Source organism: Conger conger, chromosome 10 (genome assembly GCF_963514075.1).
Source record: "Conger conger chromosome 10, fConCon1.1, whole genome shotgun sequence".
NCBI lineage: Eukaryota > Metazoa > Chordata > Actinopteri > Anguilliformes > Congridae > Conger > Conger conger.
In genome coordinates this window covers 5886769-5906804 of record NC_083769.1, presented here as the reverse complement: position 1 = coordinate 5906804, position 20036 = coordinate 5886769, and the positions used below count along the sequence as shown (strand labels likewise).

Genomic DNA, 20036 nt, shown 5'->3' with positions numbered 1-20036 from the left:
AGGGTTACAGGCCTTGCTCAAGGACCCAATTTTACTGTGGCTTGAACCACCAACCTTGCGAGTCCCAGTCATGCACCTTAACCACTACGCCACAGGCTGCAGAGCAATGGCCAATGTATAGTGGAGGTGAGATTAATATTGATCTGATTACAGCTGTGTGTGGGTGCATGTGCACGTGTGTGTACATGTGTGTGTGCATGTGTGGGTGTGTGTGTACATGTGTGTGTACATGTGTGTGTGCATGTGGGGGTTGTGGGGTTGGTGGGGGCAATCATTATTCGGGCCTGGCTTATGAGGGGTAATAATGAGCCTGACCCGCAGAATAAGGCGCTGGGCAGGAAATTGCTGTTTGGTGCAGTGTATTGTCTGAGAGATCTCCCACAGTGCATCACTTCCTCCACTTCCAAAGAACCATAAGCAGTTGATCCAAGATGGCAGATAATACAGAGGCCTGGACAGAAGTGCCCAACAGAAGTATTGGCAGCAGGTCAGTGAGGCTCAATTACTAGACTTTAATGTTGTGATTTATATGGTGCAAGTATTACATTAATTTGGTTCATAATGAGTAATTATCAAAATCGTGGTTCATTTTTATTATTAGAAATGACAATAATTGCATAAACAGCAATATACCAAATCAATTGATACTTGTAATTTTCGCATACACTTCCCCTACCTACATAGGGAGCAGTAAGACACGGGTGAATGTAAATAAGTTCCTAGAAAACCATCATTCAAATCGGGGTTGGGGTCAATTCCATTTTCACTTCAACACTCAATGAATTGACACCGGAGGCAGCGCTTTCTTTGACATTGGGAAACATTGTTTATTTGTATGTCAGCAGAGGTGCATAGAAATGCATGCCTACAGGATACAAGATATTAACTGTATTGCCCTAGACACACCACATTTGACAGCTTCATACAGTTTCATCCAAAACAGTTACTGTACCAAACACTTCATTTTGAGGAAGCCAGCATTTACAGTGACTCCAGCTCACCCACTGCTACCCAGCAACACACTCTCTGTCTGCTTCTCTCTCATTAAAACACAACAGTAAAACTGACAAAGTGTAATGCAGGTCGATAAATCTGTAATATTAACAAAATAATCTCTTTATCATATTTGTTTTAATATGCATCTGTAACTTAGCTAAAGGTTAATGCACTTGTGTTCAGGTTATAAAAGGTTTTGAGTAGTATGTCATGTTTAATCGCATACTGTGCTACATACTAGATATGTGCTATCATTTGCGTACAAAATAAAAAATATATATTGATGTCTGATGTACAAACTCAAAGATACACTATTTCATGCACAAACTCAAAGAAAGCTACTGTATAGATATATGTTTGTTAAATGTACTGTAAGGCAACTAAGGTTTTTAAACATGGCAGGCTAGACTGGAAAACTGGAGCCAACATCTTTACTCACACATGAGCACGTACACTGCGACTTCTATCCCTGTCTGGTGTGTGTGTGTGTGTGTGTGTGTGTGCGTTTCAGATATCAAACTTCTATAACCCTCAGAAAGACATCTGAAACCAGTGTGAGCTTTAATTATGTTCTGCTACCAAGCCCAGGCTCTCCAATTCATCCTGTTTAAATTACTCACAATAAATCCTCATTGACTCCAGATTAGGCACAATCGGAACAGAACTGATATGCTTGCAAGCCATCTTCATGATCATAATCTAATAAAGCAACAGAAAATGGAGAATTTTCCCCCCCGCTTGGTCCCCTTTCAACCAGCAAAGTAACTACAATGTAACTACTGTGTGTTGTAAGGTTATGGAATTAAAACATGTCTTCATAATAGTCGTTGGAAGGCTTATGGACGAGTGGAATAATCGATGTCTGCTCCATGTTCCTTCCAACTAACTCTAGCTCTGCTGCCGCGACAAAAGGCAGACGTGCAGTTGCTTTTACTGTTATGTTTTAATTCAAACAAAGCCACACTTGGGTTCATTTTTTTTTGTAGGAGTCAACTTGGAACAACTGTTGAAAGTCTTGACTCTATCTCACGGTCACAATTTTACACCGCAATATTCAAACACGTACTTCTGTTGTGTTACAGTCAACATTTATCACGTTTTATCTGTGAAAGGCTGAACTAAAATGGCACCATCACGCCTGTGTGCTTTTTAAATTATAAAAAGTAAACTAAGGGACAGTGAATCACCAGTTGATTGGATGTTGCACAGCTGAGAAACATCATTGTTCACAAATATGGCAGTCATTTCTGGCAGCAGTCTTGATAAAAAAAATATTGCAGAGTAACTTCAACTCATGAGAAAATGTTAACAACAACGTTAACAATGTTAAAAGTTAATTCAACTATGATACAAGTTAATTGCTGCCTAAGTGTTAAGTACATTAATAGAGTTTGTTATTCTCTGTCAAAGATACATACTATAACAGTGTATATCATGCAAGACATGCAAGACGCATCTAAAACAGACGGATGTGTACATAACGAGGGCTTCTGAAGAGCTGAATATACACCACAGAGAGTGTTTCCTTGGACAGTTCCCCTCCTGGAGAAATGATCCAGCCTCTGCCTGTGTGCCTGAAGGAAAGGGGGTGGAGCCACCCCTGGCCCCCTCCAGCCCTGCACTCTGGGCCACGCCCACTCGTCCCAAAGTGACCAATAGCCATCAAGTCAGGGTGGTAACTTCTGCCTGTGCGTAATTGGCCGTAGCAGCGAGGGCTTCTTTGCAGCTCTCTGCGTTTGAGAAACAGAATGTTGTAAATCAAGAACAGCATTCATTTGAAGCACTGCATGTTGCATTGTGCAGAGTAAACCCTTGGGTAGACACAACCACTGTAAGTACAAATAAAACACTCAGCAAGCTTGAAAGAATTGAGGCAAACGAATAGTAAATTAGTAAACGAGTAGCAAAAACAAAAAGTTAACAACATGTAACCTTTTGATTTGAAAAAAATAATTGAGAATTACATGTTTTCATTTTATTACCAATACTTTTCATCAAATAACAACATTCAAACTTAAATTTGTCTCTAAACGAGGAAGAACAATTTGGTTAGACTGAACCCAAGTAAGGGCAGAATTTCAAAGTATGTTCCTTCATGTTTCGTCTCGGGCAGTACATGGACCGTACAGCGGCATGTATATTTAATACAGCTCAGAGTGATGTACAGGCCAGAGCCCAGGCCCATCTGAGCTGTACACTCCTCTGTGATTCACTCTCGTCGTCAGCCCTGTGGACTACATTAACACTGGATATCTATGATGCAATTCCACAGGGAAACACGCTAATCACACCCCTTTCACTGTTGCGCCAATCCACAATGTTGAGTATGACATCACTGATTAACCCTCCTATTATGTTCAGATTTTGTGACCGGTTTTACATTTGGGGTAAAGTCGGTGCCAGTGTGTTTGGACACACCTCTGCTCCTCCAGGCCAGGGCCAGCTCTGGGTGGCCCTCGCGTTCGGCCCTACGGGGCTGCGCAGGGCGGAGCGCTGCCTCTGTTCTCTGCCCAATCACTGCTCTGCTGCCTGACACAATGCAGGCCTTTAGCGCACAACAGCTAGGCCAGGGAAAGAAAAAAAAACCTCAGGGCAGGTTCACGTTACTAATGGAAAGCCATTAGTGCCAATTAACCAGACATGTCACCGGGGGGGAGTAATAGCACATCATAACACACATATCTTTTTTTGCTTTGTTTCTTTTTAGTGACGGAACTGCTTGTAGCTTAATTATACACTAATCATAAGGAAATGACGGTACAGTTAGCGGGTAATTTCGGCAGATGGAACGAGGCTCACAGCCGCGCTGATGCTGCCTGCCTGCCTGTCGAACACGACTCGCCACCACTGACCCGCCCGGAAACCCCGTTGTTAGCGTACGTCAGCTGTACCAGCTCTTAACGGACGTCTCATGTTTGGCCATGATTCTGTATAAGGCAAAAAAATTATGGCTGTTGACTGATGAAGAGGTCGAAACGTTAACCATTTCAATGGCTCAATGTGTCGCTTTATATGTTTTTTGGAGCATTGAGTGAGTGTGTGAGCCTTTTCTTTTTAAACCTATTTCCTATAATTGTAACAACAACAACCCGTTTGGGCGCATGTTTCAGCAGAAAGCAAGAAAAACTTGAACAAAGCGCTATTATGTAATTTCAGAGCAAAAGCTGAATTTTTATTGACAGTGAAAAGCTGCTGTATTGAGAGAAATGAGACTGGATCTAGGTGGGTAATCAATCAGGCAACCGATGAACAGATTGCAGACAAATACTTATCAGCTACAGGGGGATTCAAATATGGGTAAATATGAGTAAACTGATATAACCTAAAAATGTCCAGTCTGGCAGCTTCAGTTTGTCTCATGCCATAAAAGGCAAATCATTTACTTTGCTAATCTTGTCCTGCTTAATGTGCTGTTTCTGTGAAAAAATGTCACTACTGTGGAATCTGAAAAAGGCCATGAAAATCTTATTGTGTTGTTACTCCGTCACCAAGTGGGTCGATCCAGAGCAATCAGGAAAGAATGTGGGGTGTCTGAAATATTGGCATGCATTCAGATTAAAATGTTCTGTCACCCCGTGCCCTTTTGGCCATCTGTATTTCTCGGTTTCCTGTTTTCTGTCTCTAGCGTTTCTGCCTCTTGTTTCCCTCTGTGACCACCGTAGTTTTCAGTTTCATTCCCTCTCATTCATTTGTTTCACCTGTGTTCCATTTTGTGTCTCCGCCTCCCACTCCTAATATGTACTTCCTTTCATTTCTGTCATGTCTCTCACCTGTTTCTTGTTGTCTGTCAATCAGTATTGTATTTAAACCCGCCCGTTTCAGTTTCGCTCACAAAGTTGTGTGAATAAGTAGGTGTAATAAAGTAAAAATGTTTCTAATAAAGTGATCCGTGAGTGTATATATACACAAATGCCAGTTCACTTGTGAATTGGATCAAGTAAATGGCCATGTTCACCCCAGCTGTGAGATGTTAGAAAGCCTCTCTGGACTGGCCATAAGGGGCTCTCTAATCTCTCTCTCGGTCTCTGCATTACCTGATAATGACATTTGCCTGCAGTCTGTTCCCAAACAATGGCAGTTTCCAGGAATCTCAGATACAGCCTGGCCCTAATTTGGCCGATCTAAGCTAAGGGCCGCAGTGTTCGGAGGTGGAATGCTAGCATGGTCTATTGGCAGGAAATCCATTCCCTCCCGAAATAGAGCTCCAGAACGGCGTCCAGGGGCAAAGAGGGAGCTCCGCCTGCCAGGTCGAGAGATAAAGATTCCAGCCTGAAAGGCCCAGAAAACCCCACGTACACGCCTGTTCTGGTTCCTCAGTGGTGGAATGCCTACCACTGTCAAGACAGCAGAATCCCTCCCTATATTTCGACACAGACTAAAAACACACCTTTTCCGACTACAGCTTAGTCTTCCTACCCATACCCCCCCGTCCGTAGCCCAAACCCAGTGGTGGACCGGTGGAGGGGTTGTTGAGTAAGATCATAACAGCGCCCTTCTTTTCCACAACAGCAAAATGTGAAGATGGGTCAACTGGAGGTCATTAGACCTAACGGAATATATGAGTGTAACAAGGGTGAAAAGTTATCATTGTTTAAACTACTCAATCAAAGTCGAATATTGGAATGGGAGAATGAGGCCTGTTTTGAACTAATCAATGCGAGTGTTGAGTGTTGAGTGCTGAGTGCGAAGGCAAAATATTTTGATTGGTTCAAACAAGACAGTTAATGACAGCCAATTGCAGCTCCACTTCTTTCCAGTGTCATCATACCACACTCTCCCTTCACACCCTCAGACTCAAAAGTAATCCCTCAGATTTCATTCAACAGTGAACATGGTGCTGTGAACTTGCCGTTCATCTAAATTAGAACCAAAAGGAATTTTGGTTTTGAAATTAAGTTGTGAAATGTAAAGGAAGAAGAAAAAGGTGGCTTACAGAGAACCCTCATCCAAGAGCTCCTTTCTGTCTCTGCGTTCCACAGGGATCGTCTGGCCTAGTTAATTCCTGTGACTGAACAACACATCTAGCATGTGTGCAAACACAAACAAATCACAGCATTGCTGGCAGGCCTAAGTATATCTATGTATCTATTTCTTGTGATTTAAAGAAGAAAAAAGCGTGCCTTTATTATAGGCATACTACACTCACTGAGCACGTTATTAGGAAGACCTGTACACCAGCTTGTCAACTAAATGCAACTAAATGCATAAAGGCATGCACACATGGTCAAGAGGTTCAGCTGTTTTTCAGACCAAATGTTGCAATGGGGAATAAATATGATCTAAGTGACTTTGACCCTGGAATGATTGTTGGTCCCAACAGGGTGGTTTGAATATCTCAAAAACTGCTGATCTCCTGGGATTTTCATCCACAACAGTAACTAGAGTTTACTCAGAATCGTGCTAAAAACTAAAAACATCCATTGAGAAGCAGTTCTACACACAGAAATGCCTTGTAAATGAGAGAGGTCAGAGAAGAAGGACTGACAAGAAGGTGATAGTAACACAAATAACCACACATTACAACAGCGGAAGAGCATCTCTGAACACACGTCAAACCTCTTAAGTGGATGGGCTACAGCAGCCGAAGAACAATAAGTCTAAAAAATAAGTATTAAATACCTAATAAAGTGCTCACTGAGTGTAGATAACACACTGATAGCTGAGACTGGAGTCATAGCAATACAATGATTCCCTCAGAACAGGAATATTAGTATCCCTCTATGCCAGGGATCATCATCTGGCCCTTGAATCCAAATCCAGCCCTGGTTTTCTTTTCACCCTTGTAATTAGTGCTCCCGATTAGCCCGACTTCACACCTGACTGCCAGGTAAAGGGAGGGTGGAAAACCAGTTGCTGAACCCTGCTCTAAATTCTAGAGAATCTACTGCCAAAGTGGTGGGGTTTATAAGGTGTGAAGCTGTTAAGAAACTTTACTGCTACTTTATTTCCCATGAGCCCTACAAGGCTTGTGACAAGGCTCACGCTAGGATATCTTAGGACTTTGGAAGCCAGTGAGGCCAAACGGGGTTAGATTTTCAATGGGGAGCTCGGAGGAAGCCATTCTCTGTGACCTTTATTCCCTTCAATCACTTGAATGCTATCTGGCACTCAAGCATAACTACCGTCAAATCACAAGAGCACCATATGGCACCCGCAACCTTATACATTTTGGTGGAGCCGCTTCATATTAGGCTTGGGACTGAAAGGGTTAACGGTGAGCTCACGGCATACACTCAAGATGGCTGCATCCGACTCTGCAGGAAGTTATCGGCCCTGTTCCCCCGTTTACCTGTGCGAATGGGGGTGTCAGTGGCGCAGGAGAAGTCGACGGAGGTCAGCAGGAAGCAGGACGCCTCCGTCTTGGTCTTGTCGTGGCCGCGGGATCGGCGTAGAGACCAGCGCTTGGTGGGCGACAGCGTCAGGCCGTACCCCTCCTCGTCCGACAGGACCAGATTGGCATCACCGTTCTGCTTGGAGTCTGATGGGAGGAGGGGAAGAGAAGGTGGTTGTATCGGTGTGGAGAGGGTGTAGCTTGATTGATAGTTGTAGAGTGACGCACACTTAGGTGCGGTAAAGCAAAGGCCTCATGGCAGGTTATCGTGACAATCCTCTGCCGACACAACTCTCAACAACATGTCCTTCGCAAGGGGTGATTTCATCTTTAGCCTACTGGTTTGTCTTTGGCCCCAGGTTCAAATCTCTAACTCATTACACAATTACTACCATTTTACTCACCATTCACATCTGCCTGCAGTGTGGCCAACCATTTAAACCAACTCTTCCTGTAATACAATGGGTTCTATTCCAGCTGGAGCACACTGAAACATGGTGAGGATCCATGCCATTAATGGCATTTGGCAGACGCTCTTGTCCAGAGCGACGTACAGTTGATTAGACTAAGCAGGAGACAATCCTCCCCTGGAGCAATGCAGGGTTAAGGGCCTTGCTCAAGGGTCCAACGGCTGTGTGGATCTTACTGTGGCTACACCGGGATTAGAACCACCGGCCTTGCGTGTCCCAGTCCTTTACCTTAACCACTACACTACAGGCCTCCCATTACTCCCATTACTCAGAGGCAGACCTGGGTCAAATGCGTAATTGATTTGGATTCAATTACTTTTCTACACTTTACTGAGCCTGTCTCTGGTATTGGGACCTATGAAATACTCTCAACAAATGCAAATGAAATTACTATCCAAAGTAACATACAGTTGATTTGATGAAGGGGAGCCAATCCCCCCTGGAGCAAGGTGGGGATAAGGGCCTTGCTCAAGGGCCCACAGCTGCACTGATCGAATTGCGGTCACACTGGGGTTTGAACCACCAACCTTCTGGGTCCCTGTCAAGCAACATAGCCACTTGGCTATAGGTTTCCCCATACAGGATGGATAAGAGTATCTGTTAAGACCTGCTACAATAAAAAATAAAAAATAATAATTTCTGTTAACCAACAAAATCTTTGAGAACAGCGAAGACGAGACATTTGTTTTTTAGTATGGCAGCCTACTACTAAATACACAAAGAGCTCCTTTGAACAAAAAGTGTGTGAATGAATGTAATTCATACTGGAGACTCACTCAGGGGCTCAAAAAAAATCAGACTTAAAATTTGTTCTTTGACACAGGAAGTACAGGGAAAACTGAAAAGGCAACTGCATCCTAATGTGAGCAGGGCAAAAATGAAAACCTGATTAAAGGTAATCATATATGCTTGTGAGAAGGGTCTATCTGCAGCTTACAAACTCCCTACAAAACAGAAGATACATCCATATTGGAAATGTAGAGACACATCGATAGAAGACCTCCCCCCATCTTCTGATGTGTCCATATAGTGGACACATCAGAAGTGAGTGCATTATTTCAACCAGGTGTGTTGGTATCGCTGCAGGCCATTCCAATAGACGCGGTAAAGTACAGATTCTAAATTGCTCATTTGAACAGCTGAGGTTAGAGCTTTGAGCTAGTTTGTTTTATTCACTGGAACTGGTAGGCTACCTGTTAGTGATTGATCAATTGTTTTGATAGCACTGGAATCTGTCACTAGATTAGTCTTGAATTGGTATTCCCTTTAAGCAATTTTAGCCAATAGAAATAGGTGTGCTCAGAGCAATGCTCCGTCCCAGTTATGGTTCATCCCATCCCAGTCTTCTCTCTCCCTCACATAAGAAGCCCCCTGCGACATGGGCCTCCATGGTGCCGGAACCTCTCCAACCTCTGCTACCCCCCCACTGATCCCCTGTGAGGAATTTGCGGTCACAGGGGCACTACGGAACTGCCAGTCTGCCACTTGGAATGCTGACTTCATCCCCGCATATGCCTCCCTCCAATCCCTACAATTCCTTGCCCTAACTGAGACCTGGATCACACCTGACAACACCGCCACTCCCGCTGCCCTCTCATCCTCCGTCTCCTTCTCTCACACCTCCCGGCCATCCAGCTGTGGCGGTGGTTTGTTAATCTCCCTCTCATGGAACTTCTCTGTTCTCCCCCTCTCTGACCTGTCCATATCCACTTTTTAATACCATTCTCAATATCCTACCCTACTAACCTCTTTATTGCTGTTGTCTGTCATCCTCCAGGGCCCCTGGGAAGTTTCCTTGATGAACTAGACACCCTTCTCAGCTGAAGCCACCGTGAAGCCTCCCAGGCTGCTGCCTTCCTACCACTACTCCACTCCTTTAACCTCTCCCTGCAACACTCTCATCCAACCCACAAGGCAGGCAACGTCCTAGACCTTGTCTTTGTGAACTGCTCATGCTCCAATTTCACGGTTACCCCTCTGCATATACACAACTTCCAACTTTCTCCCTCCCCCTTTCTCCCCATCCTCCCTCCCCTCCTCCCACCCCGACTTCCTCAGTCCACCGTAACCTCAACTCTCTCTCAGCCTCTTCCTTTGCCACCACTGTCACTGCCTATCTCCCCCTTCTCGAAGCCTTCTCCAAACTCCTCATCTGCCACCCTCCTTTAATCTCTCCCCTCTGCCTTTGACTCTTTCTGTCCCTTTGTCTCAAGGCCACTTTGCACATCCCCTCCCAGTCCTTGGATGTCTGACACCCTACGTACCTGCAGGGCCAACCTTCACGCAGCTGAGAGGAAGCGGGGAAAATCCAGAGACCCATCAGACCTCACAATCTACCAGTCTCTCCTGCTGGCATTCTCTTCTGCTGTCACTGCCGCCAAAGTAAAATACTATCAAGCACAAATTCACAACTCCACTTCTAACCCCCGGAAACTGTTTTCTATTTTTTCCTCTCCTCAGCACGCCTCCTCCACCTCAGTCCTCCTTCGCTGCTGATGACTTTGCTGATTTTTTCGATGAGAAGGTCACAGACATCCACAGATCCTTTGGAACCACCACCCCCCTCTCTGTGCCCCTGCCCCCCTCTAGGCCCATCCCTTCCTTTTCCACTTTCTCACCCCTTCCAGACTCTGATGTTTCTCAACTCCTGCCGCCCTACAACCTGTGCCCTTGACCCTATCCCCTCTTCTCTCCTCCAGACAGTCACATCTGACATCCTCTCATTTGTCACCTCCCTCATGAACTCCTCCCTGTCTTCTGTCTGTTTTCCATCATCCTCCAAGAGGGCCCACATCACCCTGCTGCTAAAAAAGCCTACCCTGGACCCCTCTATCATCCAGAACTATTGCCCGGTATCTCTCCTTCCTAAATCAACTTTCTTCTTTCTTTTCGAAGAACAACCTGCTAGACCCCCATCAGTCTGGCTTCAGACATGGACACTCAACGGAGACCACACTCCTCTCGGTCAGAGAATCACTCCATGCCGTACAAGCAGCCTCCCTCTCCTCTGTCCTGATTCTTCTAGATCTCTCTGCTACCTTTGACACTGTGGATCACTCCATCCTCCTGTCCTCCCTGTCAGCAACGGGGATCTGCGGCACAGCCCTGAACTGGATCGAGTCCAACCTCTCTGGTCACTCCTTCCAGGTTGCCAGGGACCTAGCTCCTGGTCCAAGCGATGGTTTTGTCCCACCTGGACTACTGGAACTCCCTCCCAGCATCCACCATCAGACCCCTCCAACTTATCCAGAATGCAGCAGCTCGTCTGGTCTTCAACCTTCCCAAACACTCACATGTCAAGCCCCAGCTTACCTACAAAAGATCATGAGTGCCTGCCAGACCTCTCCATTCGACCACCACAGGATGCCTGGCGCCTCCCCCTCTCTGCACTTCTACCTCCCGCTCATGACTACTGTCTATTCTGACTCCATGGTGGTGGAGGTCAGAACAGCAGAATCTCTTGCCACCTTCAAGCGCAGACTGAAGACACACCTCTTCAAGCTGTATCTCTCCCCATCCCTCAGTACCTCCCTGTAAACCTTAACTGTCTTTACCCTGTGTTATTTACTTGTGTCATTAGGATGATACCTTTGCTAGTTTTGTTTGGCTAGGTAAGCAGTTTATTCATACATTTGCGTGTTGCGGTATTATTTAATAAAAATTTAAAAAGTCCATAAATAAAGAAAGAAAACGATGATCAAATAGGCCCTAGTCCTTATCTATGTTTACAGGTAGCAGTTGAAATTGTACATCCCTCTAGGGTCTTTCAGTGCACTTATCCGTGGTTATGGGTATGCACTTTGCAGTACGTCACTCTGGATAAGAGCATCTACCAAATGCCATTAATATAATGCAATGTAATGGACTTCTGGTGGGCCTTAAAGTATTTCAGTTTTAGTTTCTTAGTATATACCTTACCTTGTCCAATTATGCGCTTCTTTTTACCAAAGGTAAATGTATGTACCTGGTAAATACCTAGTCCTTCAGTCCCCCTCTCACCTGATCGGTTGCGGGGTTTCTCCTGAACGGCAAGTGGGCAAGTGTCGCTCTGGGTGCTGTTCCGGGGGGAGTTGCTGACGGACTTGACGAATGAGGGCGAGTCAGGGGGGGCATCCGGGTTGGGATTGTGTTTCTTCTTCTTCTTTGGAAGCTTCTGTTTGGCCATGGCCAGGGAGTAGTACATCCCAAAATTGTTAACGATGACGGGCACGGGCATGGCGATGGTCAGGACCCCCGCCAGGGCGCACAGGGCCCCCACCAACATGCCTGACCAGGTCTGCGGGTACATGTCCCCGTACCCCAGGGTCGTCATGGTGACCACGGCCCACCAGAAGCTGATGGGGATGTTCTTGAAGTGGGTGTGGTGGGTGGGGTTCAGGGGGTCGCCGCCCATGCGCTCGGCGTAGTAGATCATGGTGGCGAAGATGAGCACGCCCAGGGCGAGGAAGATGACGAGGAGGCAGAACTCGTTGATGCTGGCGCGGAGCGTGTGGCCCAGTACGCGGAGGCCCACAAAATGGCGGGTCAGCTTGAAGATGCGCAGGATCCGCACGAAGCGGACCACCCGCAGGAAGCCCAGCACGTCCCTGGCGGCCTTGGACGAGAGGCTGCTGAGGCCCAGCTCCAAGTAGAAGGGCAGGATGGCCACAAAATCGATGATGTTGAGCATGTTCTTGATGAAAACCAGCTTATCCGGGCAGCACATGATGCGCATCAGGAACTCAAAGGTGAACCAGACCACGCACACGCCCTCCACCAGGAAAAGCGCGGGTGTGGGCACCATTTCAAACACATCCACCGTCCTGTTGCTCACATTCTCTGTGTACGTCTTTCTCTCCTGGAAGGCCTCGTGTGTCTCCAGGCAGAAGTTTGTGATGGAGACCAGGATGAAGAAGAGGGAGATGAAGGCCACCACCTGGAGGAGTAGAGTGTGGGGTGAATAGTGTTTTTATTTTTTATCCAAACTAACTACATACAAACTGAACACTGTTTGAATGTGAATGTGAATGAAAAGGTACAGTACAGTATGAGTATCTTCATGAGTTAAAGTCTCGACCCAGTAACTGTAGGAAATACGGCATGGTCTATGGAATAGTATGAGTGAACAGTGAATGGAACATAAAACACTAACACACAAGTACCAACTAAGACATATACAACGCACTTTTGGGAACAGACATAACACTTACCGCTGAGCCAAAAATATTCTTTACCACAATGCCCCTAGGCACCAACGGAAAAATTTACTTTCGAGAAATGTATTTTGTATGTAAAAATCATCACATGCTAAAAGCGCTTTATGAGAAATATAGATTTTTATTTGATAAACCTTTCTGCTTTTGCCATAGTGACTTTGACTTCTTTTAATGCAATGACAAACACAGATATGTCACATGATGAGGGAGAGCCAATGGGAGGACTGCCCATTCGAAAATTCTGATGTAACTACCTATATCTCTGATCTGTTTATGCGCTGTAACATATTTTTCGCAATTTCATATGAATCCAAAATGTATTATTTCCATAAGCTTCAATTTATGCCACATCATCATGCCAGTAGAAGGACCCCAGAGGAAATAACATTTATATTGTGTCATCTTTTTAAGGTTGAGGAATGGCGGCGAGCCAGGAGCGACTAAGGGTAATCCCTTGTAAGCGGGCACGCGAACGTGTCCGCCACTAAACCCCCGAAGGTAGATGAAACCAAATAAAGGAAATAGCCCCAAAAAACGGCTAGGGAAAATAAAGCAACCCTTAAAAACCAGGGTGAATAACCCAACCAAAATGAGTGCTGAAAACAAGCACTACAACCCCAGACCGGGGACAAAATAAAATAACAACCTAGTAAAAAACACTAGGCACAAAAACAAAGAACCTTGAGACACAGCTCAGGAAAAAATACATGTACCGGGGACAACGTCCCTCACCCGCAAGCTCACGAGCGGAAATTGAAATCAAAGAAAAACAAAGAACCTTACGGAAGGTGTCAGCCGTGCACACAGCACCAACAGGCTGAGCTTCTTCCTTACCTTTTCTTTTTGTTTTGTTTTTTTTAAACGAGACAGAAACCCAAACCTGCACGATACCTGACTCAATAAGGCTCAGAGTCTTACCACGTGCATACCGGCTTGGTGTCAGAGCGAACAGTAACACCAAAGCATTGATCGATAGTCCGCGAGTGCTTTATATACAGCCTCAGGAGCCAAGGTACCATTGGCACTACCTCCCAACCCTGACAATCTTCCATCATTTTTAAAGAATGCACTACTCACCTTACATTACATTACATTAATGGCATTTGGCAGACGCTCTTATCCAGAGCGACGTACAACAAAGTTCATACCCATAACACCTTGTGTATGTTTCCAAATTGTTATTGTGCAGGATGATATGTGTTGAGTGAATATTCACGTCAACAATGAGGAGAGCCAGTTAAGAAACAAGCAAATACTGACGTGTTGTCCCCCACCCCCATGCACTGTCACCACCTCTGATTTCTTTGGTGGGGGAAAGTAGCCGTGTGGAACAGTGGAATTTATTGTTCACATAGGAGATCGCAGAACCTAGCAGTCATCTTGCAGCTTTGGAGCGACAATCCAATCGCGAAAAAAGGAATATCCCATCTGCCCACCTATTTTAGTAGTGTACTTCACAGCTAACTTTACCCATTATCGTCATTAAGCAGACGGTTCAATGTACAATTTAAGACGCTCTGTACAATTCTCTGCTCTCACAGAGATGCAGAGAAGCTAGTCCATACTTCTATTACACCACACCTTGACAATTGCAATTCTCTGGTGAAAAAGATCCCCTCTAACTCAGTGTCACATCTCCAAATGGTTCAGAACTCCGCCACTACAGTTCTTTCCCACACACATGCAAGTGAGCACATATCCCCCGTACTACAAAACCTCCATTGGCTTCCAGTCCCATCAGGGATAGGGTTCAAGGTCCTTTTACTGACCTACAAAAGCGATTCAGAAATAAAATGTATTATTATTATCAACCAAGAACCAAAGTACAAGTTCTAAATACATTTCCAACATGTGTATTTCTCAACTTCAACATGTGTATTTCTCACCATCTCTGAACTGCTGCCATGAGATTTCTCAATAACCCACCGTGTCTGCCATTTTGGATGTCAGCAAGTTTGCATTTCTTGAAAACACGTAAAATGCTTCTTCTCCAACAAACATTGACCGATTGACACAATGTTTTGGGTACTGCCTCCATAGACCAAACTTCCTTAAATGATTATTCAGAATTTGTCATGTTACAATATGACTGAATAAACAGCGAATGAAAATCAATTCATTTATAGAGATCTTTAATTTTCTGCAGTGACTAGTACCTTCATTGGGAATATATTCCTGGCACCTGTTCAAAAGACGGTGTCCTCAAATTATGTACTGTCTAATAAACATACTGCCTACTTATATTAGTAACCACTGTGTTCCTGAATGCAGACCATGAAAACACAGGGTTAAAAGGTACTTTAATACACACATTTCTGGGGTTTTGCTGAGTGTATTTGTGAGCAGACTTTTCAGGAAGTAAACCAGGTCCCACAGAGATGCAGAGCTATCTTTGGGTCGAATCAATGTCCAATAGATCACAGAGGAAGAGGCAGAGGCTCTTTATTACCAGGGCGGGCATCTTACAACACTCGCCTGCTGTTGTAAAATAGCATGGAGATATGCATATCTCACAGTCAGCAGTACGTTCAGTAGACACTACATACTCAGTGACCTGTACACCAGCTTCTTAATGCAATTTAATCAGCCACTCATGTGGCAGCAACTAAATGCATAAACGCATGCAGACATGGTCAAGAGCTGTTTCAGACCAAATGTCAGAATGGCGAAGAAATGTGACTTTGACCATGGAATGATTGTTGGTGCCAGAGACTGCTGATCTCCTGGGATTTCTCTCTGGAGTTTGCAGAGAATGGTGTGAAAAACAAAAAAACATCCAGTGAGCAGCGATTCTGCGGGCAGAAATTTGTTGTTAATCAGAGAGGTCAGATGAGAAGGGCCAGCCTGGTCGAATCTGACAGGAAGGTGACAGTAACACAAATAACCACACTTTACAACAGTGGTATGCAGAAGAACATCTCTGAACACACAAACCTGTTGACATGTGGATAGGCTACAGCAGCAGAAGACTTAATAAATCTAAAAAATAAGTCTAACAAACATCTGACCTAATAAAGTGCTCACTGAGTGTATTTCGACCATGCCCACACTCTTGTCACCTTGGTGACTTTTTCATCTAGTGTACTACATTCACATATGCAATAGTAAGCAAGAACGGCCCGGCCCCTATGGGTCGCCTATATCATAAATTGGCTGCTATTGTGAATAGTTTATTTCTCACTTTTTGTGTGTGTCCTGGTGACACAGTGGTCCAGTGGTTCTCATGGTGCCTCAGAAACCCTGCGTGAGAATCCCACCCGGGGCCTTTCTGTGTGCTGTCTGCTTGTTCTCTGGGTGCCGGTGTTCATTTTCTCCATCAAAAGTCTCTGTGCTTGCTGACTGCTGCTATGCTGTTTGGACCCCAGGAATGGCTGCTTGCCACTCTATGTTATGTTTGAAATGCTGACGGTCCTCAATGTTGTTTGTCTTTTTGTCTAGTCGGTGTCTTCACTGTTGCCATATTGTGCTGTCATTGTTGTTCATTGCTTGTTCCATGTGACTGCCATGCATTTCCGCCAAGGAAAATCATCAAAGTGATCTTTCATTCATGCTGACCATAGTCAGCACTGGCATGGTCAGGACGCAATACGAGGCTATGGGTGTGTGTCACATACTGAAGCCCACTGCAGGACAGGCCACCGCAATGTAGGTTTTCGAAATGTTGTTCCTTTCATAGCAATGGGCAAATGTTTAATATAACTCTAGGTTATTTTTGTCTGTGTATTCCTAATTACTTATACTGCCAAATTTGAGAAATTCAAATAATTATCTGTAATTGTTCAAAGTCTAGAGCCAACCATTAACCATAAAGCAATTCCCATTTGAAATTTCGGGTTTGCTTTTTCATTAGGGCACAAGGCAATGCAAATTAAGATACCACAAAAGAAAGCTCATTTGTCATTCATTTCAACACATCTTTCTAATTTGGGACAAATTTCCCCCATAGAGATTCACCCCCACATAGCTCACACCAAGCCACAGCAGAGAAACCACTGTGATAGCCATGGGGGATGAAACGGGGAACTGTGATTGGATAATTAGAGTCTTTTTTTTATTTACATTACATTTATTATTAACCCTTATTTATACAGGGTAAGTTGCCTTTTTTTATTTTAATTGATCGCTATTTTTTCATGCATTTATTCATATGTATTTCAGGTCCAATGGATCCATTGGTGTAACTCAATAGCTATTATAAAATGCTGGTGACACATTAGTTTAACTAAAACACATACAGTATAGCTGCTTGCAGGATAACTTTGACAAATCTCCTGATTGCAGAGGTCAGTTTTGGAGCTAACAGGGCTTAATGCACTGAAAAATGTGAAAAACTCAATAGCAACGGCTCTTTCCAAATATGTCACGGTTGCTCTCGAACATCCACAGATCTTAATCTGTGCATCATAATATCAGTCACTTGCATTCTGATTCTGGGATATTCAACGTAAATTTTATTGCTGTTTTCTTTTGCATCTTTACCTAGTCTAACTTGTGTATGCACTTGTCTCTACTGCATTCATCCTTTTTCCGATTTCAGCACCTGCCCCTCTAAAGGTGCACAGGCCTGTCCACCTGTATCAGCAGCCAGGCTTTGCTTATAGCATTGCTTCCACCTGCATCAGCAGCCAGGCTTTGCTTATAGCATTGCTTCCACCTGCATCAGCAGCCAGGCTTTGCTTATAGCATTGCTTCCACCTGCATCAGCAGCCAGGCTTTGCTTATAGCATTGCTTCCACCTGCATCAGCAGCCAGGCTTTGCTTATAGCATTGCTTCCACCTGCATCAGCAGCCAGGCTTTGCGTATAGCATTGCTTCCACCTGCATCAGCAGCCAGGCTTTGCGTATAGCATTGCTTCCACCTGCATCAGCAGCCAGGCTTTGCTTATAGCATTGCTTCCACCTGCATCAGCAGCCAGGCATTGCTTATAGCATTGCTTGCACCTGTGTTAGCTGACTTAGGAGGACAGGACCTGCACAGAGATGATCCAGCAGGCAGTCAGAAGGAGAGGAGAGAAACTGGGGAATACAAGCTCAAAGACGTGTCCATGGCAACCGAGCCCCATGTGCATGTCGCCATGGGAGTGTTGCTAGGGTGCAGATAGAATCCCACAGATCCCATGTAGAGATTGGGCATTTCATAATGAAGACAACATAATGAAAGGTATTTGTGTTTCACCCACCCGTTCACCTGTCGGCCTTCACACCCAGGGATCAAACATGATGCCATTATTTATATGCCCGCTGTCAATTGCACACTGTGACCAAGTATACTAGCTAATGAAAATATCTAATCAACCAATCATGTGGCAGCCACCCAATGTGTAAAACCATGCAGACATGGTCATGGGGTTAAATTGTTGTGGTTCAGACCAAACATCAAAATGGGGAAGAAATTTGATCTAAAGACTTTGACCATGGAATGATTGTTGGTGCCAGACGGGTTGGTTTGAGTCTCTCAGAAACTGCACAGAATGGTGTGTGGTGGAAATTTACAATTATGTGCTTTGCATTTGCATATTTGTATTTAGTTAGTCCTTTACATTTATATATTTGTAACTAGCAAGATATGCCTCCAGTTGACCAAAAGTCACACCAGATGGTAAATGGTTGGCATTTATATAGTGCCTTTATACAAAGCGTTGTACAATTGATGCTTCTCATTCACCCATTCATACACACTTACACACCAACGGCGATCGGCTGCCATGCAAGGCGCCGACCAGCTCGTCAGGAGCATTTAGGGATTAGGTGTCTTCTTCAGGGACACTTCGACACAGCCTGGGCGGGGATCAAACCGGCAACCCTCCGACTGCCAGACGACTGCTCTTACTTCTTACTGCCTGAGCCATGTCGCCCCTGGTGTGTGGTCTTAACAACAAACCATTTTTTCATAATTCTCCTGAAAAAATGGTGCAGCTCTTGTAACTGGTAATGTCAGTTACTCTGCAGACTAACTCCGGTCTTTGGATTGTGATAAAGACTGTATTCTTTTGGAATACTTTGAGAGATTAGCACTCCAGCAGCCAATAGACCGTCAATGGTTTGGGCTATTCCCTGCTCGGCCTCTGCTTTGAGAGGATATTGTTGTAATCTTGGGGGTCTGCACCCTTGTTTGAGTAGGATATCTACTGGTTGGGCAAATTGTATGAGTCCTACATCAGTCCTTTCATGCTGTGACCATAATTGAGGTGGCACCTGGGCCAACATGTCTTTGAACAGCTCTTTATCCTCCTCCACCAGAATGTGCATGCAACTAGCCACCTGAGGGGTGACCAGGGCAGAGAAGGATATCATCATTTTGATGTAATTCTTGTCCTCACTATGCCACACTTGTGAACATCGGGTGGGAGTCCATTTTTGCTTAGCGTGATACGTGGAAGTGTTATGATCCTGATTTCTGTCTGTTCGTTTATTTTTCATATTTATGTCTGGTTTTCTGTTTACATTCATTAGTCTTTGCACTCGTGATGTGATGTCTGTGTCTGAATGTTTTCTGATCACTCCCCTGTCTGTGAGCTTCACTATTCGGGTGGTTTTGGAATTTTCCGGTTTCCCACGATTCCTTCTGTCTCGCTGTTTTTAATACCTGCTTTCTCTACATTTCATGTTTGTAGATAGCACAAATATACTAATCCCAACTAACATAGAATTTGTACAGTACTAATCATATTAACACACTAATATGTTCATCTAACTAACAAACTAACATTTGGGTATTTGTAATTTAACAGACTAACACTACCTCGTCTTCAATACTGCTCTGTAACTCCGCCTCCTTGTTCTATCCCTAAACTGCTTGCCTTTCAGCGAAATGGTCTCTGTGCAATTGCCTACTCCCTAGTCCGGAGCCGTTTGTATTACATGTGTGCCTATGTGAATCCAGTCCCGCGTTTTTCGTTCCATCCCTTGTCATTGTATGATTGCCCTTTCATGTGTCTCACCTGATGTTTATTTGTTAGACTGCCCTCACGCACATGCCCTGCCTAGTTTGTCTCATTCCCCTGTATATTTATACCTGTCCTTCTCAGTTGCACCTTGCTAGTT

General features: G+C 44.6%; 1 protein-coding gene across 2 annotated transcripts in view; it reads right to left on the bottom strand.

Annotated features, from left to right (window-relative positions):
- Nucleotides 1–802: 802 nt before the first annotated feature.
- The window catches only part of kcnc4 (potassium voltage-gated channel, Shaw-related subfamily, member 4), a 51964-nt gene continuing 32730 nt past the window's right edge, over nt 803–20036 (bottom strand). The window contains exons 2-5 of one of the 2 annotated variants that reach the window (XR_009709731.1): nt 11797–12712; nt 7286–7474; nt 3415–3557; nt 803–2726 (exon numbers count right to left, since the gene is read on the bottom strand). Coding sequence is in view for 1 of the 2 variants with exons in the window: in XM_061257102.1 (XP_061113086.1) it covers nt 2659–2726; nt 7286–7474; nt 11797–12712 (1173 nt within the window). In the remaining variant the exon portion in view is untranslated. The remainder of the gene's footprint in view (nt 2727–3414; nt 3558–7285; nt 7475–11796; nt 12713–20036) is intronic. The other variant, XM_061257102.1, reaches the window with a different exon arrangement.